Source organism: Rhineura floridana, chromosome 7, assembly GCF_030035675.1.
Source record: "Rhineura floridana isolate rRhiFlo1 chromosome 7, rRhiFlo1.hap2, whole genome shotgun sequence".
NCBI lineage: Eukaryota > Metazoa > Chordata > Lepidosauria > Squamata > Rhineuridae > Rhineura > Rhineura floridana.
In genome coordinates, this window is record NC_084486.1 from 106,526,242 (window position 1) to 106,554,161 (window position 27,920).

General features: G+C 40.4%; 1 protein-coding gene across 2 annotated transcripts in view; it reads right to left on the reverse strand.

Annotated features, from left to right (window-relative positions):
• Positions 1 to 27,920, reverse strand: part of EPHA4 (EPH receptor A4) — a 215,321-nt gene that overhangs the window by 11,524 nt on the left and 175,877 nt on the right. For both annotated transcript variants that reach the window (XM_061636780.1, XM_061636781.1), the window contains exons 9-15: positions 24,518 to 24,576; positions 23,130 to 23,243; positions 22,426 to 22,611; positions 12,600 to 12,661; positions 11,442 to 11,651; positions 7,168 to 7,317; positions 2,108 to 2,301 (exon numbers count right to left, since the gene is read on the reverse strand). In XM_061636780.1, coding sequence (XP_061492764.1) covers positions 2,108 to 2,301; positions 7,168 to 7,317; positions 11,442 to 11,651; positions 12,600 to 12,661; positions 22,426 to 22,611; positions 23,130 to 23,243; positions 24,518 to 24,576 — 975 coding nt within the window. The remainder of the gene's footprint in view (positions 1 to 2,107; positions 2,302 to 7,167; positions 7,318 to 11,441; positions 11,652 to 12,599; positions 12,662 to 22,425; positions 22,612 to 23,129; positions 23,244 to 24,517; positions 24,577 to 27,920) is intronic.

Below are 27,920 nucleotides of genomic sequence, written 5' to 3' on the forward strand. Positions count from 1 at the left end.
AGCAACATTGACACTAAGGAGAAAGAAGCTGACAGAAGTTCAACCCCCCTGGACAAGTTGTCAGGAAGAAGGCAGGCATGTGGGGGCTACTGAGGGCAGACTGTTGTTGGAGGGGTAGTGCCCCATTTGGCCTAATGAAGCAGACTCCCAGATGGGTAAAAAGGGTTCATTTCTCCTGGGCCTGGGACCACCAGGGCTCCCAGACTCTTTGTTTTCATTTTTTAAAAATTAAGTTCCTAAGAGTAAAGAGATATACACCAAAATGTCAGCTGCCAACTCTCCCCCCACAACTTCTGTTAAATGAGCTAGTAAGCTGGCTGCTCCAATCTCCGCCCTTTCAGGTTTTTGGCCAATAAGTGAAATCAGAGTTGTGATTGACAAGAGATTTGTTGACCTCCGGGCAATAGGGAGAACCCCTTGCAAGTTCTGATAACAGCTGCCTGTTCCTGCTTGTCTGCATATCACATGAGTTGAGTAAGTTTACAGCTAGCAGGAGCAGCAATGTGCCTACTTGCACACTTTTGCATGCTTAGTGTGTGTGTGTGTGTGTTGGCAAGTTTTGTGGTGGTGTTTTGCTGTAAAATATCAGAACTGTGGGATGTTGCAGTTAAAGCAATGGGAGGAGCTGCTTTTGTGTATGTTTATCCCCTTCATTGCATGGTTTGTGAATATAACATGATACAGTATATTTGCACCTTGCTGTGCTTCCTGGATCCTCCCCCCTTTTATCTTTGCAACAACACTGTGAGATAGGTTAGGCTGAGAGTTGTTCAGTCAAGCTGCACAAGGTTTGTTCAGCTGCTCCTATTTTTTAAAACATATTTTAATGTTTAAATGTTATTTAATCATCATATGATTATGGTTTTGAACTATTTATAACTGTTGTAAAATGCCTTGTGAGGGTAGGAACTCTGAAAGGCAGGTTAAAATCTGTTAAATAAATACATCTTAAATTGAGACTGTGGATTTAAATTGAGACTGTGGATTCATGTTGGCAATATCAATATTCAAGACTGGATTACTGCAAATCACTCTGTTTGGGGCTTCCCTTGCACTTGACCCAGAAACTGCAATTAATGCAGAATGCTGCAGCCAGACTGCTGACGGGAGTGAGAAGACTACTGATCCCACCAGCACCAGCCATTTTGGATCCAGGAACTGCTTCCTTCCCCTCCCCTTACGATGCTGCCAAGGATGGAAAAGAAGGGTTACCTTTACAATTTCATTTTTTGTTTTCTAAAAAATAAGGAATTAACAATAACTTGGTGGAAATCTTGATTTTTTCCCCTTTTCAAGTCATTGTCATTTACAAACAGAAGTCTTTTTTAGATAAGCCTTTACTTATTAAGTATAAGTATTGTCCTAAGTAATGGTTTGTATTGAATCTGGACTTCGCTCCTGAGCAGGCAGTTAGTCACTATTACAATTCCTCTTTGCAAAACTTATTTAGGGATGAGGTTTATCAACCTTCCCTCCACTTTTTGCAAATTGTTTCTTAATTAAAAACAAATGATTTCTCTTGCTTTTTTTCATATTAAAGCAATATATGTGCCTTGCCTGCATTTTTTAAAAGCCTGAAAGTTCCATTGTGGTTAATGTCACAAGGAGGACAAATAAATGTTTATCCATATTTTGGGTTGCGTTTGGACTAGACCCACTGAAATTAATGGAACTAAGTCATATTTATAATTTCAATGGGTCTTCTCTGAGTAGCTCTGAATACCGTCTTTTGTTCTCCATTCTCTTTTCAATGAGAGAAGAAGCCTATCTTCCAGAATTTTCTATTCTTCATTTAAAAAAAAATGTTCAGGCTTATAGCTCAGCAACAATAAAATAAAATAAAAGACTGAGTGGTGCTTTTTGAGCTTTCAGAATCCCACAAGGATCTTGTCGCTATAAAGTGGGCCAACAGAATGCCAGCATAACCCAAATGGGAAACAGTCTGCTGCATTTATTTTTTTAAAAAAGGCAGGGGGAAGCTTAAAGAATCTGGCCAGTGTTATGAAGTATAGCCTTCAGTTTGGGCAAAGAAGTTGAGGTGAGTTACAGCTGCCTGTCACCACTAATATAATCCCTCATCCATCACCATTAAGAAAGCGCAGCTGACCTGGAGTTTTCGGAGCCTGTCCTCTTTAAGCTGTTGGGGTTGCGGATGAGTTTGTCTAGCATGTTGACAATCTGTCCAAATTTAGGCCTGTCACTGCGTTCCTTCTGCCAGCAGTCCAGCATCAACTGATGGAGAGCAATGGGGCAATCCATTGGGGGCGGCAGCCGATAACCTTCTTCGATGGCTTTGATAACCTAGCAAACAACCAAGCAGTATTTTAAGAGATCTGAATAAAACAGTGAATTTAATACTTATAAAACAGGGTAACCTTGAATACATTTTGGCATGTAAACAACTGCACATTTAACTAATAGGGTAAATAAATGTTTGTATACAAGTTCCAACTATTTTTGGGCTTCCCAACATTTATTGTTTTACTACAGTTAAGAGATTGCATTATTAAAATAGTGGAGGATGGAGACATTTAAAATATATTATAGCCAGTAAATATATACTAAAATGCATGTTTTAAATTTGAGATTAAAGAAAAAAAGTGTATTTGTTTTAGATTTTATTTCTAAAACTTATGTTTTATAAGAAGGCATAGGAAATATCATCCAAAATAGAAACTGATGAAGGATTTTTTTTAAAAAAAAATGCAAGCCTATGTTGACTGAGAAGAAGATTGTTTTTAACGATTGTTTTATTATGTTCATAATATTGAAAAGTTGTTTTTGCTTGCTGTAGTATTTGTTGTTATGTTACTGTTTTATTATTTTTTGTTATTAGGAAATTGTTTTTGCAATTGTTTTTGAGATGTGTTTCTGCTCACCTTGTTGTAAACCATTTTGAGCACAACTTTTTGTGGAAAGGCGGCATACAAATAAAATGATGAATGAATGAAGAAAAGCTATAATTCTCACCCCACTTACCAGGGAGTAAGCTCCACTGAATTCAGTAGGACTTTCTTCTGAGAGGACATGATTAGGATTGCACTGCAAATCACACAGAGTTTAATGCGGCTTATTTCCCTGGTAAGTGGGTACAGGATTGCAAGTTTAAGGACTGAATATACAGATTGGTGGATGAGGTCTTAAAAATTTGTAGTGGTACATCACTCATTGATACTTCTGTTGCTTTGCTGATCGTTGATCATTTTGGATGGGAGTGAAAGCGAAATGAGACTTCCTGAAGTTGTCCGCATTTCCCATATGCATCCCAGGCACCAGACTGTATTACTGTTCCCATGTGATGGCTCAGCTCAGCTCCACTCCACTGCCAGTAACACCTGGTCCTGTATTCTCTTCCTCAAATCTCTCTGTCTAGCGTCCAATGTGAAATTGCCTTGAGTTGTTCTGTACCCATAAAGGCCAGCTGCAAACTGGCCTACTATGTCACTTAAAAGTGTGTAATTATAAACAGTATCCAACAGGATCCGAAACCTGTCTGTATAAAAGACACCGTAAACCCTTCCGTATACATGGCTAATTATCACATGCTCCCTGTTTGGCAAACCTACGTAGAATAAGCTCATGCATAATCAAGATCTAGTTCCTGACAGCCGGGTATGCCCAGTTCACAACCCTTCACCCATCATAGTTGGCACTAATGGGCACTCTTGTTGGTAGTCTTTACAAAGAAAAGCAAGATTAATTGGCCACACACATTGATCTGCACAACCATACAACTGATTTCACAAGAAGAGTGTCGGGTAAGGCACAAAGGCAAGCAACATGGATTCATACTTCCATCCCCACTAGGCATTAAGGCAAACAGAGAAAAGTGTTGTCTCCAAGGCTACAAACCCTACCCTATTCACAACCACAAAATTAATAACTTTCCAAGCCTTATTTGCATTCTAATTGCAAGGCAAAAGATGTATATTCCTCCTCCTCCTCCTAACTGCCACTGTGCAGTATTTCTTTATCTGTGTGGCACTCTGTGCGAGCTGCATAGCTTCTCATTTACCTCCACTAGCAAAATGCATCGTAGCTACCATCACTGGCCCAATTAATCTGGGTATTCTTCTTGCTCTCTTGTGGGCAAGGAGTCATAGAAAGCATCAGCAAACCTACTTCTCTGAATTCCATTTTGTTAATAAAAGCTCATCATAAGAACATAAGAAGAGCCTGCTGGATCAGGCCAGTGGCCCATCTAGTCCAGCATCCTGTTCTCACAGTGGCCAGCCAGGTGCCTGGGGGAAGCCCGCAAGCAGGACCCGAGTGCAAGAACACTCTCCCCTCCTGGGGCTTCCGGCAACTGGTTTTCAGAAGCATGCTGCCTCTGACTAGGGTGGCACAGCACAGCCATCACAGCTAGTAGCCATTGATAGCCCTGTCCTCCATGAATTTGTCTAATCTTATAAGAACAATGTTTCTTATAAGAACATGTTTCTGAAGTACATCTAAAGCTTCAGATGTTTCTGAAGTACAATCCCCATCATCCTGACCACCGGTCATGCTGGATGGGGCTGATGGGAATCGAATAACATCAAGAGGGCTGCAGGTCCCCCCCCCACTTTAACAGGAGATGCCAGCAATTGTACCCATTATAGTATGCATGCAAACCATGTACTGAGCTATTGGGTCCTCCTGAAATATATTCCACATCTGAAGGAAATTAAAATGAAATCTCTTTTCAGCTTCAATGCCATCCACATGTAAACAGTGTTGGAAACTTTTCAGCTATGCAAAAGAAGGTGGATGAATATTATTCTGCTTCCTGCCTCAGACTAAAGTGTTCTATGTTTCATATCTCTAGATCAAGGTCGGAAGAAATGTTAATCTGCTTATAAATCCTCCTGGTAAAGATTGTATCTCATTTTCACCAGACTGTCATCCTTTTTCAGAACATTCTGATGTATATTAGGTTCCTCTTCTTCTTCAATACTATTCTACAATAGCAGGAATTTTATTAACTCCCTCTTGGAATGAACTGAAGGAGTCCAGATGGTACAGTTAAAGAGACCTGCATAATTTACAAGGGGTCATTTACTAAAGCTGCTTTTTAATGTTCCCCAAGGGCATATCTTCTATTGTTATTATTGCTTAAACCTTTCACACAACAATAATAGTATCATATGTTCCAAATGATTTTTTTGCATAGTCTTAGTTTAAATTAGTAGTTCAAAAATATGAATTTAATCCCACGCTAGGGTTTGAAATATTTACCCTTAATGGGAAAGCCAGTTTTACTGATGCATTCTTAATTGATTCTCAAGTGGGAAATTGTCGTACAGAATCAATAGCAGTTTTAACAATTTTCTTTCCACACTTATATGTCTGAAAATGCTTTGCAAATGGATAAAAACTTTCTTTTTCTGAGGTTCCTTCTGTAAGTTGTAACTCATTCCAACCCTTTCATATAATACGATGCAAAGGTGTAGACATACACACACAAGACAGGCAACCAAATGTTGCACTCTGGAATACTCTGATTCAGTGTTCCAGCCAGCCTGCCCTGCCCTTTTCTAGGACATGCCATTCTATTCCCTCTCCATGTCAATTTTCTTCCCCTACCAACCACTGGGCATGCTTAGTTCTCACTGTTTTTTTCTGGGGTGGGGAGAGTCGCCCCAAGTTTTCCCCCCTAAACATTTTTTTCTACTTCTGCAAACTTTGGATTTCCACAAGCATGCTGTTTCTCAGTGGCTCTGTTTTGGTTACATGGCTGTTGTTACTTAGCACCTGAGTCCGCTACTAGTGTGTGTCAATTCTCAACATTCCACATTAGTATAGAAAGAAGAGGAGCTCATAATGGCACTATGTAGCTGGACTATGGAGATAAGCCACTGGCTTTATTCCCAATTGTTTGGGTCATCAAGGACCACAAATTCAACCTCCACCCTAATTGGGTTCCCCGCTTGCATCTCTTTACTTTCTCACATATACATGAGGTGTTACCATTCACTCTTATGGAGCAGAGGACAGTCAAAAGCAAACCTGCTCTCTACATCCAACAATGGCTGGCACACTCTAGGAGAATACAAGAGAGAATGGGAGAGCATGTATGTCGGTGGCCATCCCCCTGCCACAGACCCTGCAATGATTTCATTTCAATCATTTTACTCTTCCTTTGTATCCTAGTGCGTCCTCAGGCATCTTACAGCAAATATATATAATTATAATTTGTTTTAAACTGCTTTTAATGTTGTATTTTACATTGTTGTGACCTGCCCTGGGACCTTGTGATGAAAGGTGGGAAATAAATAAAGTAACTACTGCTACTACTACAGTCACAATTTCTCAAAGGGTCTAGATTTTTCCTCAGTCACAATTTCTCAAAGAATCCGAATTTTTCCCTCCCCCCAAAAAGCAAAAAAACCCCAACACTATATAAACAAACAAACAAAATCAGGTAAATAAAACATATAAAACACTAAAATACAGCATATTATGTCTATCCTCAGCCTGGGTTCTGTTTCTTGGCCACCCAAGAAGGTGATGGAATATTGGAAAATGGTGTTTATATACAAATTCCACCTATGCGCACACACGCACACCATAAAGATGGGAACTTTGCTACTGTTCCCTCTCATATTTATTTTGAGGGTTTTAAAAAACTTTACATAAAAATAGTAAGGCACCAACCAAGGTAATGTTGCCTAACTATATCCATCCAGTCTAAATGGTAATCTGAAGCCTTCCAGAGTCTAACTGTGCCTGGTGGTATTATGAGGGAGGAAAAAAAACTATATCTTGAACTGCTGCTGAGATATTACTAGGATTGACCCCAGAACCAGTGACTAACTGAACTAAGAAGAAGAAATGCCGAGGTTAGGGAGCTCATGCCTTCATTTCCTGGGAAACCATCAACAACCTGCAAGGATTCTGCTGGTTTATTGTTTTTTCTGCAGAATTGGTAGAATGTTGATTCCGCTAGATAACCACATGACGCATATTTTGAGTTATTCAGAATCAGCCCTCAACTGCACGGGGACGGACCACACACACAGAAAAGCGGCCAATTAGCTGAGAGCTGGATGACATATTAGGCAGCAATCCTATACTTGCTTGAACCAATTGGACTTACTTCTGAGTATACAGACACAGGAATGTGGTTAGTGATTTTGGATAATTAGGGCTAACAATGGCAGTATGTAGATGGTGAACAACACTTACGTCTTGGTTGGACATATCCCAGTAAGGCCTCTCTCCATATGACATCACTTCCCACATTACAATTCCATAACTCCAGACATCACTAGCTGATGTAAATTTACGATAGGCAATTGCTTCTGGGGCAGTCCACCTGATGGGAATCTTCCCACCCTGCAAATAAATCCACAAAGGCATTTATATAACAGCAAGCACTTTAGGTTTATATCCATGTTTTACGTCATCATTTATCTAAAGCAATGGGGTGATGTTCATGAGAAGATGGAAAAATTATCACTAAAAAGGCAACAAGTCTGTTCAGAATACATATAAAAGGAATTTAGCACTTGACATAGTCCCCCCCAAATAAATCTACTATCTCATGACAAGCAGAAGCAGACTATATTATGCAAAAAAGCAAGATTATGCAAACTCACTTAATTTGCATGATTTATACAGATTGTAGAATTCTGCTTTTTTAATAAAACTTTTTTTGCACAGACCACACACAAAACCCTTGTCATATGCTACTGATGAGGAAGGGAATGTTACCCATCTGCTTTCTTTTGCCACAGGGATGAGAACCAGGAAATTGTCCTGTGTATTTTCATCCATTCATAACCATTCCTCTACTTAAGACTACATTAAAGCAGCTAGGAGTTCATAAAGTATGGACCATAGGATTATCAGTGCATACTTAATGTTTAGATACTTGTGACTAATGCAAGGGCTTTGCTACTGTAATCTTCCTTTTCTGTTGCTATTGCTAGACTTCTTTGTCCAGCTCTTCAAAATACAAGCCTTCAGATGAAGCCCACACTTATCAAAGAACTCTGGAATCTGTCCATAACTGGTGAACAAATTGGCTAAAGTTATATATCAAACACTTTGTGAACATATATACTGAATCACAAATAAAACATTTGGAAGCTGCTGTTGTGAAGCATGTCACTAAAATATCTAATCAAATCATTAGAAATTTAGTGATGGCTTGAACTTTTGCCCTTTCACCCAGTTTGAATGTCATTCTAGAAGTCTTCACAGTCTGCTTGGATTCATCATTTTAAATCATTTGGTGTGATCTGCTAACTTGGCTATTTTACCACTAATCCCTTAGCCTAAATCATTTAAAAATAAATAGCACTGGACCCAAGACAGATCCTGTGGCTTACTTCCAATCTTTGAGAATTGTCCATTCGATGCTAGTAATTTATCAGTAAAGAAATTCAAAAGAATGCATTTGTATAACTCTATAGTGCAACTGCATTTGGAATACTGTATACAGTTTGGGTTGCCCCCCAAAAGGATAGCAGAAGAAAGGAAAAAGTGCTTTAAATGGAAACCAAAATTACCAAGAGATCGGACCAAATTCCCTATGAGGAAAGACTAAATTGTTGGGATCTTTTCATTCAGAAAAAGATGATTAAGTAACTTCCTTCAGTTGAGAATACATGGAGGAGGGAATGGACACAAGCCACAACATCGCCAGATTTTCACAGCCAAATTTGCATGAGTTAGGTGGAAGATCTGAAGCGGGGAGAGTTTATACATCAGCTGAGTGTGCTTTGTCTTTCACACAACTGGAAATGCTGTGTGATGTTCCATCTGGTCAAAATACAACTTCTATTTATGCTGATTAGCTAGGATGAACTTTCTCCTCCTGACATGCCAGCATAAACAGAGTGTCCCTTCTCTGTCAACACATTCAAGATGTGCAGGTGTGAAAGAAGAGCATGGGAGCTGAAAGCCATCTCCTATGGATGACTTCTATGCAGGGTGACTTTCAGCCCTATCTTTTAATTTTGTCCCCGCAAAAGCTTTTCTCGCACTATTAGTTCTTATGCTGGTTGGGGAACAAAGCTTTGGGGGCAAATTTGGAGAGTGGGGACCTAAAGCCATCACTCCACACACACTATGTGTGCAGGGTTTATCCCTCCCCCCCACAAAAACGAATGCAGCCATTAGTTCCTATAGAAAAAGAAACACCCTGTTGATGTTGGGCAAAAAGGTGGGAAGTAGTCGCCTCACTGGCAAGTATGAACATGTTGTTACTTGGAATGGATGGTCCATGCTGCTCATCCCAATTCCACTTGGAGAAATCAAACAGGATTGTTCACTTTTACAAACAGCCCTCTCTTTCTGGAATCAACTATCTGGCCACTGTTGAAAACAGGATATTGGGCATGATAGATCTTTTGTAATATCTAGCAGAGGTTCATATGTTTTTATGCTTGTGAAACATCTGCAAGTACACATTGTTTTATCCTCAGCTTCATCTGCAACAGGTCATGGTGCTGAACCATCCAGCTGGTGGTGTTGGTTGAAAACAGCCTGGTACTTTGGTGCTGGTAGCTGCTGCAGAAATTATGAGAACACATGCAAATTTCTTGCACTCATGCTTTTGGGTGCTTCTGAATAGCGGCCAAGTTACAGCTTCTTTCATTTACAATGGCAATGAATAAAAGTACATTTAACCCACACAACCTGTATGATTAACGTGGCTTTCAATAGTATTTGCATGACTTTTAATAGAACAATCATAATTTGAAATTCCTTCTGGTTACTCAACTATGGCACTCATCCAAATTGTCCTGAATAGTGATACCAAAACAAGACAATGTTCTGTGATGCAAATTATAGATATTCGTTGTAGTTCTGTTGGAAGGGAAAACACTTTACCAAATTTGCACTCACTAAATTGAAAGGGAGGCTTTTCAATGGTTTACCTCCTGCCCTTCTGTTTGAACACAGTTCTCTAGAAATCTGTCTTGGCTCAAAACCTCACTGCCCTTGTTAGTGGGAAATTGCAGGGCTGGACAGCATTAAATACTCACATGGCAAATTGCATCCCCCCCACCCCCATTTAATGAACTGCATGTTCATTACAGGGGAAATGTGAGGATTAAACAGCACAAAATGGGTTTCCTAACAATCTTTACACTTGGGAGAACAGATGGAGAATTGCAAGCATTTAAAAGCAAAACATCTAACAAAAATTACAAATCTACATTATAAACCTTGTACTTCCTTTTATCCTGATGTGTATAAACTTCAAGGGTGTTTGTGATCATCAGGATATTGCTTTACAAGTTGCAGTGTTTTCCTCATTAGACTTTACATGCTGATGGCTAAAACCCATCTAGCAAAGTCAGTAAAACAATGCCTATAAAATCTTAATGTTCTACATCTTTAGGCAGCACAAGACATAAATACATTTGCATGCAGGAACATGACACTGATGTCAATGGCATGTAAGTACATGTAACTGTTAATGATCATGTCATAAATTCCCCTCCCTTCACTTTTTGAACTAAATACCAATGTGTTTGTCCTTAGTAATAATGAGGAATGACACAGGGTACATGATATTTGTAGCCTATTATGTATGCACATGTGCATGCATGAACACACATAAATTTATAAACACACAAACATACATCTCTAAATCTTCATCTGTCGATATGTAGATAAAGTCATACATACCTACATACACCCCCCCAAGATCAATAGTGATCCATGTTGCTTAGTATTTTCTGCAGTAACCAGCAGCGTCTCTCAAAGGTTTCTCTTTACCATACCTAGCTGGTGATTCCAGGAATTAAACCTGGGAGCTTTGGCATGCAAAACATGTGCTCCACCACCAAGTATATTGGTATACTCAAATTGTGGCAGAAGCAGAAAGATTTAAAACACAATGGCTGAAATTCTGGTACTACTGAAACCAGCGGCATGGGGATGTATGCTGGACACAATCTTGCATGTGAGGTTAATGAGTATTTCCAAGCCTTCTCCATTAAGGTTAGTTACTGCAAATCAACAAACCAATCAACACCTTTGACCTCCATTTCCAGAGGGGGCTTCACTCATGTGAGAGAACCTACACTGCTGGTTGATATTAAGAAAAGAAACAGGGATAAAGCTTTATGAGCAGATGCAGATTCTGATATGGATTAGGATCATGGCCACCATATAAGGTCACACAAAAAGGCAGTGCAGTAGACTATTGTGTGTCTCAGAAGTCACAGATGCAAGAAACAATCAGAGAAACTCTGAGCACCAAACTATCATGTTCCTGAATGGTCCAAGAAGGAATGGCTAATCAGAATATCAGAAGTGCATGACTTGTCTTTACATAAGGTTAAAGTGACATGAACAGGATTGTCATCTGTCTCAAGAACATGTAGTTTATACAACTCCTGGGCTGTTCTGATTACATTTGTTTTTTGCATGTGTATGAAATAGTGAAGTGGAAAACAAGTGATGTAGGAAACAATAGCCTGAAATATTTCTTGCTTTACCCTAGTAGTATAGGCTGCTTCAGGGTCATCTTCCAGAACACGGGACATGCCAAAGTCAGAAACTTTACAGACCAAGTTGCTATTGACTAGTATGTTTCGAGCAGCCAGATCCCGATGTACGTAGCTCATGTCAGACAAATACTTCATCCCGGAGCCAATGCCTCGAAGCATTCCTACCAACTGGATTACGGTAAATCTGCCATCATTCTTCTGCAACAAATAAGTAAGTAAGTAAATGAGTAACATTTGCAGTGTAAACTGTCAAAGAATGCATCCCACTTTGTCCTCATCTCAATATTTCTCAAACATTTTAAGCCTCGCCTTTCTTCTACCCTCTGGATCCTCCATGAACCCAGCATCCAAAACCTCTTCTACATGTTCAGAGATGGTTGTGTCATAGTTGTGTGCATACATCCTAAAGCTACATGCAAAGATTGGAGGAAGGTTAGTATGACCAAACTGGCATTAGAGGAGTAAATGCCAACAGAGAAACGCCAAAACAATGTTGCAGCTCTTTCTAAACTCCCTTCATGCCAAATCACATTAAGACTGAGGCAATCTGGGTGCAGCCACTTTCACAAATCCAATGTGGATTTGCGATGGTCCACCAACAGTGGGAATTCACACAACCCAGTAGCTGATAAGGGAGGAAGGCATCACTTGCCTAAGGACCCTGTGTCTCCCCAGAGATTTTGCCCCACTTCCCTTTAAGAGCCCCATTCTTCCAAGGGGGCCTGTCCCACAATTTAAGAACCATAGCCATATTTTTCTTTTTTGTTTAATATACTACTACATTACTTTCTTCTTTGCCATCTAGCCATGTCATTCACTAGCAAAGTACAGCCCAGTAGCTTTTGTCCTAGCTTCCTGGGATGTGTGGAATGTTCCAATTTTAATTAGCCCACAGCACTGTGAGACTTTTTAATGAGCATTTTAATCAAACCTGCTTCTGATTAAACACAGATTATTTAGAGTTTACTATTTTATGCTCCATGTCTACGTTGCCTGCCTTCCTACCCCTCCCAGCACTTGCAGCAGAAAAAAACACACTAGAAAATGTCTCTCCAGCATAATTTGGTTTCATCTTTAACCCACAAAGGATAAATAAATTTATCATAATGTTTTCCGCTTTGGGTTTATTAAATTCCAGGTACTTACTCTGAGGAAGGCATCCAAAGAACCATTCTCCATGTACTCAGTTATGATCATGACAGGTTTGCCTAGAAATTTGAAGAAAGAAAACACAATTCATAGATGAAGACAATTAAGAGGGCAAGGTTTTTGCTTTTCTAAAAAAACCCATCTAATGTAACTCTAAAATTTCCTAGCTCCTTCCTAAGCTATAGTGAGCTAGAAAAGAAATAATACAAGGCTAACGTGTTCAAGAGCTCCAGCCAGAAAATTAAAACTTTAGCTGACTCATTGACAAGGTCTTTAACTACGGTATACACCATGGTCTCCAGAGAATTTAAGAATCTATAATTGCTCACTAAAGAAGACAAGGTGATGCAGTAATAGACCCAAATAGGCCTATTTGCACTTGGAGTAATGTAAAGATAATTGCAATGTTTGCTAGGGAATTTGTATGTCTGTAGGCATTTGGCTGAGAGAAATCAAAGTTATTGTTTGAAGGATGCAGACTGTCAGCTATAAGTGAGGATCCAGGTGTGGCACAAACTGCAATTTCCCTTCTATTTACATAATGCATTGCATTTATTTTGTGATGTAAAAACATGCATTACCCATTTGCTCCATACTGGTAGAGGCAGGGTCAAATTAGTCTATGACCTATGTTGCACACATGGTAAACTGTAATAAAAATGGCTAACTGTAAATTAACATTGGGTTGCACACAGCTGATGTTACTCTAGGGCAATACTTTTCTGGGAAAAGATTCTACAGTGGAGCAACACCAGATCCATAGCCCTGCCAGCTTGCTATGGTCACGGTAGGAGGTGAGGTAGAGTTTGTCATGTTCCTTCCCAGAGACTTCAATTGAAGATGAAACTATGCCAGCTGCAGGGCTCAAATAGTTTTGCGACAATTTTGTGGGTGTGTCAGAGGAACAAGGGGGATTTGGATCCTATGGATCCATCAGTGCCCCAGAATGCCCAATTTTGTCCGCACCATCAGCAGAACATAAGTGGGAGAACATCTATGTCAAACCTAGTAGGAAGTTAGTGGTGGCGCAGGTGTCATTCTACCTGTAGACCTCCCTTTCCACTGTCGGAATGGCACTTATGCCACTGCCTAAGGCTCCTTGCACCCTAAATCCATTATTATTAAATATAATCTATTAATGTATTTAATAGTAGCGACATAATATCAACATGTTATCACACAGCCCTTAAAACATTTTGCAAACATAAAAGTCTGGTTTGCACATAGCATGAGCTAGAATGAGTTCAAGTGAAGCCATACTCCCCACTCCTTTTTTTCTGCACAGTAAAGAGAAGGAGTGAAGCAAGCATTTAATTTTGGTTTCAAAGAATTCTGGATTGTTGAACCAGATGAACCAGATATAATAATTTAAAACAAATTCAGGCTAGTTTTATAAGCCAGCTTCATGACCCATGGTTTGAATTTGGCTGGTAGGCTTGCTTGCTTATTTATTTATTTTATTTATATCCCGCCCTTCTTCCCAGTAAGGGCCCAGGGCAGCAAACAAAAACACTCTGAAAGGCTTGTTGAAAGAGGAAGGTCTTCAGTAGGTGCTGAAAAGATAAGAAAGGTGGTGCCTGCCTAATATTTAAGGGGAGGGAATTCCAAAGGGTAGGTGCCGCTTCCTATCTTGTGTGGAAGGACCTCCTAATAAGATGGTATCTGGAAGAGGCCCTCACCTGCAGAGTGCAGTGATCGACTGGATATATAAAGGGTAAGATGTCTTTCAGGTATCTGGGCCGAGAACCTTGAACTTAGCCCAGCAGCTAATAGGCAGCCAGTGCAATTTTTCAGCAGCGGGGTGACATGTTGACGATACCCTGCCCCAGTGAGCAGTCTCACTGCTGCATTTTGCACCAGCAACAGCTTCCAGACCAACCTCAAGGGCAAACCCACATAGAGCGCATTACAGTAATCCAGCCTGGAAGTTACCAGTGCATGGACAACAGTGGTCAGGCTATCCTGGTTCAGAAAGGGCTGCAATTGTCTTACCAGCTGAAGCTGGTAAAAGGCACTCCTAGCCACTGAGGTCACCTAGGCCTCTAGTGACAAAGATGGATCCTGAAGCAACCCCTGAACTATGAACCTGCTCTTTCAGAGGGAGTACGACCCTATCCAAAGCAGGCAACTGACCAATTATCCAAACTCGGAAACCACCAACTCACAATGCCTGCATTTTGCTAGGATTCAGACTCAGTTTATTGGCCCTCATCCAGTCCACTACCGAGTCCAGGCACTGGTCCAGATCTTGCATGGCCTCTCCCAATTAAGATGTTACAGAGAAATAGAGCTGGGTATGATACTGCTGGCACCTCGTCCCAAATCTCCTGATCACTACTCCCAAGGATTCATATAGATGTTAAACACCATTGGGGACAAGATGGTACCCTGTGGCACCACACAGCACAAGGGCCAGAGGGCTGAAAAACAGTCACCCAATGCTATTCTCTGAAAACAACCCTGGAGATAGGATCGGAACCGCTGTAAAACAGTGCCTCTGATACGCATTTTAGTAAGTCAGCTCAGAAGGATACTGTGGTTAATAGTATCAAAAGCCACCAAGAGATCAAGTAAGAATAATAGGGTCACACTCTCCCTATTCTTCTCCCAATAAAGGTCATCCATCAGGGCAACCAAGGCCGCTTCAGTCTCATAACCAGGCTTGAGCCCAGATTGGAATGGGTCAAGATAATCTGTTTCATCCAAGAGTACTTTCAATTGCTGCACCACAACCATCTCCATCACCTTCCCTAAGAAGGGGTATTTGTGACAAGGTGGTAGTTGTCACAAACCAATGGTTCTAGGGTGGGCTTTTTCAGGAGCAGTTGGATCATTGCCTCTTTCAAGGCAGCTGGAACCACTCCCTCCCGCAACAACGTGTTAACCACACTCTGGATCCACTCGGTCAATCCCCCTCAACAAGCTTTAATATGCCAAGAAGGGCAAGAGTTCAGAGGACACGTTGCTGGCGGCATTATCACAAGCACCTTGTCTACGTCATCAGGTTGCATCAACTGAAACCTCGAGACGTTGCAGCAGACGCTGCACTGGGCACCTCATTGGGGACTACAGTAGATGTGGATGGGTCATCAAGACTGCTACGGAGGCAAGCAATTTTACCCTCAAAAAGCCTTGCAAACAATTCACAGTGGGCCTCCGAAGGGTCTAAAACACCATTTCCTGGAGTTGATTTTAACAGACCCCTGACAATATGGAAAAGCTCCACTGGATGGCTACTTAAGGATGCAATGGTAGCACAGAAGTGGGCCTTCTTTGCTTCTCTCACCACCACACAGTAGGCACAGTTATGTTTTACTTGTGCCTGATCAGACTTACAGCACATCTTTCAACACTTGCACTTTAGCCTGTTTCACTGACCTTAGCTCACTGTACCAACGTGCAAACCAAGCTCTACAATGCCGGAGAGGGTGCTCAGGGGCAACCATATTTATAGTCCGACACGCCTCACTGTTGCACAGCATGACAAGGGCTGCAACAGGGTCACCTGCTCTATCTACTGGGAATCCTCCAGAGCATTCAGGAATCCAATGGATTCCAATAATCTCTGGGGTGGACCATCTTCATCTGTCCACCACACCCGCAGGGGGGGTTCAGAGCCATAAGTCTAAACTTCACCAGAAAGTGGTCTGATCATGTCAATGGGGTGACATCCACTCCTCCATCTAGAGCAAAAACCAAGTTGAGGGTATGCCCTGCCCTATTCGTCAGACCGGTGACAAACATGAGACAGCCCTACAATTGTCATGGAGGTCATGAAATCCCGAGCCAGAACACTGGAGGCAGCCTCAGCATGGATATTGAAATCACCCTGGACTATTGTTCTGGGCTCCTCCAACACCACAGCCAAGACGACCTCTACCAGCTTGGTTAGAGAAGCTGCCGGGCAGCAGGGTGGATGGTACATCAGCAGCAACCCTAGCTTACTGTCTCCTTGGCCCAACATTAGGTGCAGGCTCTCACACCCACCTCTAAAACAGAATGGTTTCCTGGTGACAGAGATGGAAGTTCTGTAGACCACAGCATCCCCTCCCCCTCACATCCCTGCAGCCTGTGCTGGTGTTGCATCGAGTATCCAGGTGGGCAAAGATGGGTCAGATGAACTCAGCTCACCCACCCAGGTCATGGTAATGCACACCAAATTGGCACCCTCATGCATTATCAAATCATAGTTGAGTGTGGTCTTATTGTGTACCAATCTGGCATTAAACAACAGCACACACACACACTGGCCAATGTGCACAGCAGATGAGCAATGAGAAACTCGTCCATGGGAGTAGTGGGAGCAAGGAACTAGGCATAGGGTATAGATAACCTTGCCCTTGTCTTCTATAGTAGCTCACCACTTCCCCATAGCTATACCTCCCTCTACCCATGATCACTGAAACTGGGGTGGCATCACTCATGTCCCTATTAAGACTCCTCCTAAACACCTGATATGGACATAAGAGCCCACCAACAAAACCTGAACCAGTTATCCAGTAGACCTCTGAGAGAATTGGGAACAGTCAGACCCACTCAATATCTTTCACACAGGGCACATCTACTCTCCCTGCCTCACACCCAGGGTGGGCCAGCCTTCTGCCAGTTGCAGGCATCTGGCAACTTTCTCCTATAATTCAGTTCACCGCACAGGCTTTCACCCTGTACAGGAACTACACATGTGCCTTACGCCCTCCCCACTACCTACCTTCTCCAGATGGGTAAAAAAATAGAAGGTGGTAGCGCCCTCTCCCTCAGGACTCCGTAAAGGGCTTCCCAAAGGTTGACCCCCCAAGGGCAGCCAGGCTTTTATGCCCCCTGACCCAGCCAGGAGCTGATGCCAGAGGCTGCAAGATTGACTGCAGCCTCTCTTTGGATTCAGGGTCAGGCAGGAGGTCCCAGTCCTTCCAGCACTTACCAGGGACCTCAGCTGTCTTGAGAGACATCACCCCAGAGAAGCGAGCAAGCATGCACCCAGATGCTCTAGGACTCACTCCCAGGGCAGGTCTTCTCCAGTCCCCCAGTGCTGCAGCTGTAGAAACCAAGTAGTGTTTGTTTTAAACCATAATCTCTGGATTGTATGAAACAAGAAGTCAGGATTCTTTGAAATCAAAAGCAAAGTATCTCCTGGAAGAAGTGGAGAGGAGGAGTATGTGAGTCCAAGGCCTTGTTCAGGCTCATTCCATGGTTTAGCATTACATACGAACTAACCAACCCATACCATATAACTTTCCTTGAAGGAAATCCTTTCTTTGAAGTTCTAATGTATGAGCATTCCTAATATTGATTGATTGATTGATTTCGTTAGTCGCCTAATACCAAGCGGCCTCTAGGCGACTTACAACAGATTTTGACACCAAGGTAAGCAGATCAATGTTACACTCAAGATGAAATAGCAGAAAAAGTTTGTCAATAAATCCAACCTAGAAAAAAGGACTGATCTCTTTTTGACAACTATGTTATAATTACAGAAGTTCCATTGTTCTCAAAGACTGAGATGGGACTTTTCAGCTAGGCACAGGAACTTGCTGGTGAGAGTAACTACCTTTACCAGATCTCTCCCAGCCTGATTTTGTTTTTTAACATGCCATGAACCTTCCTACATAAGCGGGTGGAAATCTTGTTTAGGTAAAAAGAATGTGCTTGTATGTGGAAAGATCTAGCTTAAATGAAAGTATTTTTCAACAGAACAACAAAAAGATCTGCTCAAATGTTTGGTTAGGAAAATTGCAGGTCTGTGAAATATTTTTACACTGAAAAGCTCTTATAATTGTATCTACATTAGCACATTTTTCACTCAGCAGGTTACCTCCACTTGCAATTCTACTAGGAGATCCTATTTCGGTAACAACTTTTTCTGATTAGAAAACAGTATGGTAAGGCACATTAATAGCCTGTACCTTTTTCACTTTTTCATTTCTATTTTTATTTAGGGACAGCTGGCCTGAAGCCATCCTCTCCAGAACCTATACGTCCATGATTCCCTTGCCTCTTCAGCTAGTGCCAAAACATTCAGGTCGCTGATCTTATTCCACATTTGTGTATGCAAACCAGTCTCTATGTGAAAGTGAAATGGAAATCAAGCAACTGCAGCCCTAACTATCTCATTTGCATGAATAAAAGTTTTTTCCCCCTGTGTTCATGCACAAAACTCTGAGACAGCTGTATCAATATAAGCTTAGAAATTCTGGCCAGGAATACAAATCCTTAAAGGCAAAGGCTGAGGAAAATCACCCTCTTCATGTATGAACATTCACCCCTCCCAACATTCATCAGTGAGAAAGGAATCCACTTAGATCCAATCTGCATATTTCCCCATGTCATTTATACTTTGCAACTGTGGCTTAGAGTCACTTGACAGAACAAATACATCTAAATGGGTTTTAATTAACCTTCTGCAATCAAAAGGTACTTTGTCAATTTAAAGAAATAAGAGACACTCCTCATTTGAATATATTAATGCATAACTCCTTTAGTCATCATACCTAAGCAGAGTAGTGATGGAATGGGAGAAAGAGGTCTAGAGACACGTGAATGATTTTTTTGGTCAACATAAAGTAGAATTTGTGTGGAACAGGGTAATCTGAAGGGGTCCAATATCTGATGAATTTTGATTCCACCACACTTTTGACAAGTGTTAAACAATTTTCTTATTGAGAATACGGTGCACTGGACTTGGTGGTGGATTTGTCTGATGTTGTTGTTATATGCCTTCAAGTCGATTACAACTTATGGCAACCCTATGAATCAGCGACCTCCAATAGCATCTGTTATAAACCACCCTGTTCAGATCTTAAACGTTCAGCTCTGTGGCTTCCTTTATGGAATCAATCCATCTCTTGTTTGGTCTTCCTCTTTTTCCACTCCCTTCTGTTTTTCCCAGCTTTATTGTCTTTTCTAGTGAATGATGCCTTCTCATTATCAGTTTTATCATTTTAGCTTCTAGGGATAGTTCTGGTTTAATTTGTTCTAACACCCAATTATTTGTCTTTTTCGCAGTCCATGGTACGTGCAAAGCTCTCCTCCAACACCACATCTGTCTGATGTAGATACCACCATATTGTGACTGTAAAAGTAACCGTATAATATGAACAAATGTAGCCATAGAATCTACCCATAGAGTTTAACAGGAACAGCTTGTCATCATGAAGTCCATTATTTAAAGCACTTGACTCACCACTAATAATGAATTTATATTATTCTGTTCCTTATCTCTCTCTCTCTCTCACACACACACACAAGTGCACTTACACATATCTGCCCCATCTATTTATCTTGTGTTGTCATTTCAGGAACCTTAAATGCACCCATTTTTCATCAACACTCAGTAAAAAGTGAGATAAATGTCTACTCAAGTAACCCTGTTTTCCAAATGGTGATGGCTTGGAGCTGTCTATGCTAGTTTGTAGAACTACAGGGAGCCAGGCAACAGAAGACACTTGGTTTGGCCTCCAACCTTCTGTAGGAAATTTAAAATAATTTTAATACAGTGACAAGTGCATTATGCAAATGCTATCTAGTAATTTATAACTGTTACAGCTGTTAACAGCTGGGGGTGGGGGGTTAAAAGCCTCAGTGGGATTTCAGTACAAAGATTCCCTTGTTGATTCTCTGTTTTACCAAGGTAGTATGAAGATCACTGTCTACAGCAAATGCACTGTGGCCTAAACAGAAACCTTTTTTTGAAGGAAATATATTGGTAACATGTATTCTTTTAAGTGCATTTGGACTTGATGTAGTAGAGAGTTCTACTTAACACCCCAAAAAGACAGCCAGTTAAGACTCCAGAGTGCAAGACAGTGTTTCACGATTGCTTTATCTGTGTGTGTGTTTTCAGCAGTTACAAAAACAAATTAATGCTATCCACTCATTACAGTGGTTTTAGCCAATTATCAGGCTTTAACTATTTAGTCAACTTAGTCAATTTAGTCAGCTTCTGAAATGTACATATTTGAAAGCAGCTCACTTAAAGGGTTTAGGTTCCTCAATGAAATTGAAAATCCAGTTTAAAAAAAGAAGAGTTATCTTATGTTTTGTTGTTATTTTAATTGTATATGTTTGGTGTGCCGCCCTTTGGTGGAAGGGGTGTTAGAAATAAAAGTTATTATTTATTGCGGGTGGGGGTTTCTATTGGGCAGCCAAGTTGGATCCAGAGGTTTCTTGAGTGAGCACAAAGGTTCTTCTGTTTACACAAGGGAAAGGTGCAATTTCTGTTGACTGTTCCTTCCACTGACAGTCTGGCATGCCATATCCCAGTGTTCTTCAATCTTGGGTCTCTAGCTTGGAACTGCAGTGAGGTGAGAGTGGGACTCATTTCATGGGCAGAGCATTGTTCACAGCTCTCTGGATACAACTCACTGTACTGAAATAAATTCAGTCCAGTCCAGCTGATCAATTACTTTCTCCCTGCAGAAAAGAAGGTTCATACATCCTAGACACATACCAGGATTTCCTCAGAAAACAACTTAAGAGATGATGGAAACCCACTGGTATTATTCCCATACAGTATGCAGTGCACTAGCACTTTGAGATTCATATGTTCAGTTTGTGGTTCCTGTAACCACACAAGCTGACAGAACTAGGGTGTTTGTTCTACTATAAATTTTGAACATACTAGCTTCTTGACGCTGGCAGAATAAATGGGAGGCACACTGCTTGCTCATAGTATCAACAGTACTGAGCCACCTTTGTGCAACACACAGGTGTAGCTTGGATATCCTACTACTGTGCGTGTTTAAACTTCATATTATTTTGCTCGAGCAAGGATAACAATAAAAAGACAAGAATCCTGCCCTAGAAATGGTGACTTTCTTGGTACACACTTAAAATCCATAATGAAAAAAAAATTGATTCATTTCATCAATTCATTCATTTTGGTCTGCAGTCCTAATAAAATCAGAACCTGAAATCTAAACAGATATTTTCTTTTTTAACAACACTGACCATATTTCATAGCTATATTCAGGGCTGTCTGGAGTAGAGCCACCATAAACAGTTAGGGCTTCTCCAACATATTTTTTCTTGGGTCTTTAAGTGAGGCAGGCCAATACAAGCTTCACAGGTGCATTTCAGTGCTGGCTTGAAAGTTATAACTGTGGGGTTTTGCTCTTTTCTTGCTGAGACCAGCGTTCAGTGGTACAGTGAATGCTAATCAACTTTAAAAGGGGGAGAGGAAGGGAGGGAAATATATTCTTGACCAGGTGTTGCTTGAAATTGAAGCAACTATATCAAAAACGTCAATCAGAAAGACCACACAAACTTGTCTTATCCTAAGGACAGGGTTATTTCCTTTTGAAAGGCCTGCTCCCTACATCTGTGCCTAAAGACTTAAAGCATAAAAGCTTGCAGGTTTATTGCATTTGGTCACTTATGAAATATTTTAGGTGCTTTACTTACCATCTGCTTTCCCTTCATCCTATTAAAAGCCACCATGATCCCCCCAAAAAGATGACTTTCAAAAATACCCACCTGGCATTCCAATAAAAAGTTAAAAAAAAAAAAACCTTCATATTAAAGCATTCTTCCATCACATTCCTACGCACTCCTTAAACACTGTAGTATTATGTTTCCTTGTAAAATTATGCACAACTTGCTCAGAGATAGGATATCGGCTGCAACCATAAAACCATTGAAAGCTGACAACAAGATCAATGACGAGTACTACACTAGTTTCCTCCTATTAGCTATCAGTGGATCTGTTCCATCTGTCATCTCAAAGCAAGAATGGCGAACGCTTTGCACTGATTTAATTTCATAGTGACTTCCAAATTGCGCTGGTCATAGGCATACTCACACATTTGGTGGCAGGTTGTGGCTTACTTACATTTTGTAACTACCCCTTCCAAGTGGATTATGTTGGGGTGGTCAAACTGTCCCATGATACTGGCTTCACTCAAGAAGTCCCTTCTTTGTTTGTCTGTGTATCCAGCTTTCAGAGTCTTGATAGCAACACAGATCTCTCTCTTTCCTGGCACCTTCAGACGACCACTGCAAACCTCTCCAAATTCACCTGCAGAGAAGGAAGACCCCCAAGGCCAACCATGAATGATTTTGATGACACATAAGCCACTGTATGGTTTTTATATGATTCTAATTCTACAAAGTTCTGTTTTAATTGAGTCTATAAAGATTCTATGAAGATGGGTCTTAATTGATAGCATCCAGTTTTGGTTATTTTTATTTGTAATACATTTTCTGATCTCCTTTGGATTTACCTTTTTGCTTGACTTATTTTACTCCTTTGGGGGGAAAATACAATTTAACTGTGATTAAAAACACAACACAACAAAAGAGTTGTTGCTTTCAACTACATTCAGTTATTGATGAACAGAAGACCACACTCCACTGAGAATGTAAACAACTTTATTCAAACATGTTTGTAAGCCTCCTTGAAGACCTAAATGGTAGAAAGGTGGGACAGAAATCTGTTAATTAAAGAAAAAATAAATTCCAGGAAATTAAAACTCCAGGAAATTTTCCAACATTATGAATCTATTATTTTCTAACATGAAAATGTCTTGAGCTTACCAACGCCAATGACTTTTTCAATCTTTATGCAAGAAGCATCAATCTCTTTGGCAAATTCCCGCACAGCTTGGTTGGGGTCCTCATATGTAAAGGGATCCACATATGTTCTAACACCTGCAATACAAAGATGCCTTGTTAAAAATCACTCCTCTGCTTAGGCAAGCTATGTGCAAATGAAGAAACATTAGTCCATATCCACAGTGGGTGTTCATAATGCTGAGTAAATAAAGAAACACAAGCTCTAAAAGGTTTAGGCATGTACTTTATTATGCAGAAATGTGTCATTCTGCATATATTAAAATAAAAAAATCAGACTTTGCCCTGGGAATGAATTACACTGGTAGCTGAAATATATCAAAGGCAGGCCTGTAACAATGAAAATGTCTTATTTTTAGGCTGGGGAAGATCTTGAGTATGAATACAAAGCTTGAGTTCTCGGTATGTTACATTAGGGACAATAATGTGTAAGCACATCTCAGATTAAATTTCCGTTTGAGTCTCTCTACAAACATGGAAGCAGCCTTAACAGAATGATGGTTAGAAGAAGTGATTACTACAAATTCTGTATCTCAGAAAATAATAGAAGGAATGAGAATTCTTTCCACAAGACCAAAATTAAAAAAAAAGTTTAAAAAATCTTGGAGATCACATAGAAGGTGTTTTAAATGGGCAAAATGCTGATCATTTCACACACTGGAGGGAGCTTTTATACATTAACGGTGTACTTCCAGGTAAAAGGGAGTAAACCAAGCAAGTAATTACATAGCAAGTATTTTCACACATATTTCTGAGCAGCAAAACAGTTTTTCAGGGAGGGAATAAAAATAACCAGCCAGATATGGGTGGAGATACATATATGTGTCCATAGCCCAGACCTGTATGTGCATTAGAACTCTTCAGTCTGTTTCAGCTCCCTTGCTGAACCTTAAACTGCTGTACACATTGCACTGAGAGCACAACGCTATATGTCTACTCAGAAGTAAGCCCCATTGAAGTCAACCCACTCCATATTATCCAGCCCTCCTATAAATCTTGCAATGCTATGAAAAAGAATTGTTAAGGTATGACATCATGTGTTCCAACCCACTGAACATTCTTTTCTGCTTGTTTGGTAAGTGTAGGGACTATCTTGACCACATACTATTATGTCCCTGTTTTTGGGTTGCTTGTGCATGATGTGCGTCTACAATTTGAAAAAGGCTACCAACCATGAAGCCACATAACCAATGCAACGTGTGAATAGGGATGCAAAGTTTCAGCTTTGGAGAATGCAAGCTGCAAAGTCACATTTAAGGAAATGTCACTTGTTATTTCCTGAGCTTCAGAACACACACAGGACATGCTTTGTGAACCAGATTGGAAAACCAATCATCACTGCTTTTTTTTACCTTGATTCAAATGTTTCTCCTCGTCTGCTTCTTGCTTGGCCTTACTATACTTGCTCCGTCTGTTGGAATGAAAAAGAGCATTGCAAATTAAAATAAGTATCTTACTTAGTGGTGAACTCAGAGTCTCCTGTACCTGCCAAAACATGTTCTCTGTGCTACTATAGTTTATGACCTAAGTTGGCCCTACCTGCAGCACAAGGGGTGTCACATTGCTTTATATTGCAGTACTTGTTACTGTCAAGGAAAGCATTCTTGCACTTTACAAAAAAGAAGTTTGCTTCAAAATGTAAAAAAATAAATAAATCTAAGACCAGATTTGAAAAGGTTAAAGAATTTAGGTTTATACAAACAATTAAAAAGTGCATATAAATCAAGGGATTTTTATGTACAAACAGTCTTATAGCACCTTAAAAAAATAAAATAAAAGATTATGCCATAAGCTTCCACTTCATCAGATTCAAGAAGTGTTATCCTGAGTTGTAGATACATATATACACGATGCGAATGGAAATTGACAGCTAGGTCAGAAGGAAATAAAATGCAGAAAAATACAATGTATATGTAATCACCAGATTTTCAAGAAGGATCCAGCTGATATTTCAGCGCAAACAGCAACATATACCTTCTCAAGCTATTTTCATTCTACATGTGCATATTAATAACATATGAAAAAATGCAACATACATATTAAAATTATTTATTTATTTATTTATTTAATTTGTATCCCGCCCTTCCTCCCAGCAGGAGCCCAGGGAGGCAAACAAAACACCAAAAAACTTTAAAACTTCATAAAAACAGATCTTAAAATACATTAATACAAAACAGCATTAAAAACAATTTAAAAAACAACCTTAAAAAAGGGTTAAAAAAATTAAGATTATGCATATTATTACAACGCATGATATGCTCATAATATTTACAACCTTCATTTTTTTAAAGCCTTTTAATAAACACAGATCTAAAAGAATCTGATAAAAGAAGGGCCTTGGTAAAGGAAAGATTTTCACATGGTGAAGAACAGCTACCTAGTTCAGCTGGTGCCTGCACCTCTCTAGGTTCTCAGGATCTCATGGTTTAGTTTGGCTTGCAACAGGAAATTCTAAAAGCACAAGCACAATTTAGCAATTGTAATTCAAAGTTTCCTCAAAGTGAATCTGCTGCTGCTTTTTGTTTTTCCTATGGGAACCTTTAGCTTTTCTTTATTATTGCCAACATCAGAAATTTCATGGGCATCACAGGGAGCAGTTTTGGGTCTGCTGTGTAAATTTGTCAACAAAAAGAAACTAGTCTGTCCCGGCCCCTCTTATGCGAGACCAACTCATCCTTCCTTTGAAGGTATTTCAAAGGGGAAGGGCTGTAGCTCAGTGGTAGAGCATTTGCCTTGCATGCAGAAGGCCCCAGGTTCAGTCCCTGGTATTTCCAGATAGGCCTGGGAGAGATTCCTGCCTGACACCCTGGAGAGCCACTGCCAGTCAGTGTAGACAGTACTGAGCTAGATGGACCATTGGTCTGACTCAGTGTAAGGCAGCTTCCTATGTTCCAATTTAAGCAATTTTAATGGTGACTACGTGTGAACTTTGTCTTTTCAAAGTATAAAAATTAAGGGCCAGTATTCTGGGCAGAGGATGGGCAAACAATCAATACACAATTTGATCCAGAATCTCTAAAAGAAAGAAGAAATGAACTCTTATCAATACTTATCAGTTGTAATATACAATCTGTGCTCCTGATCCGAACACATATCTACTCAGAAATAAGTCTCATTGAGCTCAATGGGGGTTACTTTCAGGTAAGTGCACATAGAACTGCAGCTTAATACTCCTCCATGAGCAAATGAATGCATATAGTTGCAACTGTTATACAAGCACTTCACATTATGCCAACAATGAAACCCTGGGACAAACACTCTGGAAATTTATATTGAAGGGCAGGAAAGAAATTTCTAGAAGAAACAAACTTGAATTAAGACTACAAGGAGCTCACTCTCCGGCACCCCCATTGATTGTTAACAGAATGAGCTGAATAGATTATGTATTGCAGCTGACACACAACACAGACGGGCCCTGAATTTTACACTGAAACCCCTAGGTATAATTGTGTCATGGATGGAGGGAAAAAAACCAGTAACTTTAAAAATCCTAGTTATCTATCTCCAGCCTAAAAACACCACTGAAAGCTCCCAAAAGAAGAGAGAAGCTAAAAGAAGCACAAGGAATACTTTTCAGTCTTTAATTACAGCTTATTAGCTTCTAAATAAAGGCTTCCCAACCTACTCTTCACTTCAGCTCTACCTTTTGTCACCTGTTGAGCTTTTGCTTAGGGCGGGAGACTGCTGGGGCCTATTGTCTTGAAAAGATACTCCCCTCTTGCTTTCCACCCCTCTGCTCATTATTGAGTCACTGGGAGGGCATGGGAAGTTCTCCGGACGCCTGAGGAATGCTGGACACAAACTGACATTCACAGACAGCTCACCTGAATGACAAAAAGAACCCTTTGTCACAGTGCGCAGTTCTGTAATTACAGGGATTTGGGTGACAGTGATTAAATAGGAGGCGGGGGCTCTGGAAGGGAATACAGACACTGAAAAACTGCAGGGGTCAGAGATGCAGGCGAGTCTACAGGTGGGGCTTCCACATAAAAAAGAGGTGGGTCTTCAATCTGACAGGCATGCACTCGGAATGACAAAGGGGGAGCCAAGGGGTATTAGCAGGTATTGTAGCAAAACAGCATGAGCCCCACATGCTTCTCTCCTAGCCAACACCAGAGTTGGCAACTCCAGCATTCAACAAACCAATGTGGGGGACACAAAGGCAGCTCAAAGTTTCCTGACTAACGTGTTCCCATATAGAAGGATATGACAAGGTAGCATGCCAAAACTCATCACTGCAGAGACCTACCTCAGTGGAACTCTAGTCACTTAATTTGAGATGCTTTGACGTTGTCTGTGGCAGTGGTGGTGATGCCTTTAGCAATGAGATACAACACTAACAAGAGCCACTATACCATCCTATCCCTCTTTTTAAAAACACTCTGCAGCACTATTTTCCTGTGTCCCTCAAGAAGTTCATTTTGAATTCTTTCACTTATTTATTGATTGAAACTATTTCTGACTCGCCCTTCCATTTTAAAATCAACACTCAAAAAAATGTACACCAGTTTTAAATGCAATGTAAAAAGCAATGCCAGCATAGTAGATCCAAATAGTCTACTTGCAGGATGAGTCAACATCAGGCTTTCTAAAAAAATAACTAAATAACCAATTGGTAGGATGGTGGCATCCTAAGAGGCTACCAGGCACAAGGTCCGATTCTGCAATATTTTTGCGTTTACACTTTGGGAAATAGTCACTTGGGTTGATTATGAGATGATCTGGACATGTTCGTTCATTTATTCAAATTTTTTA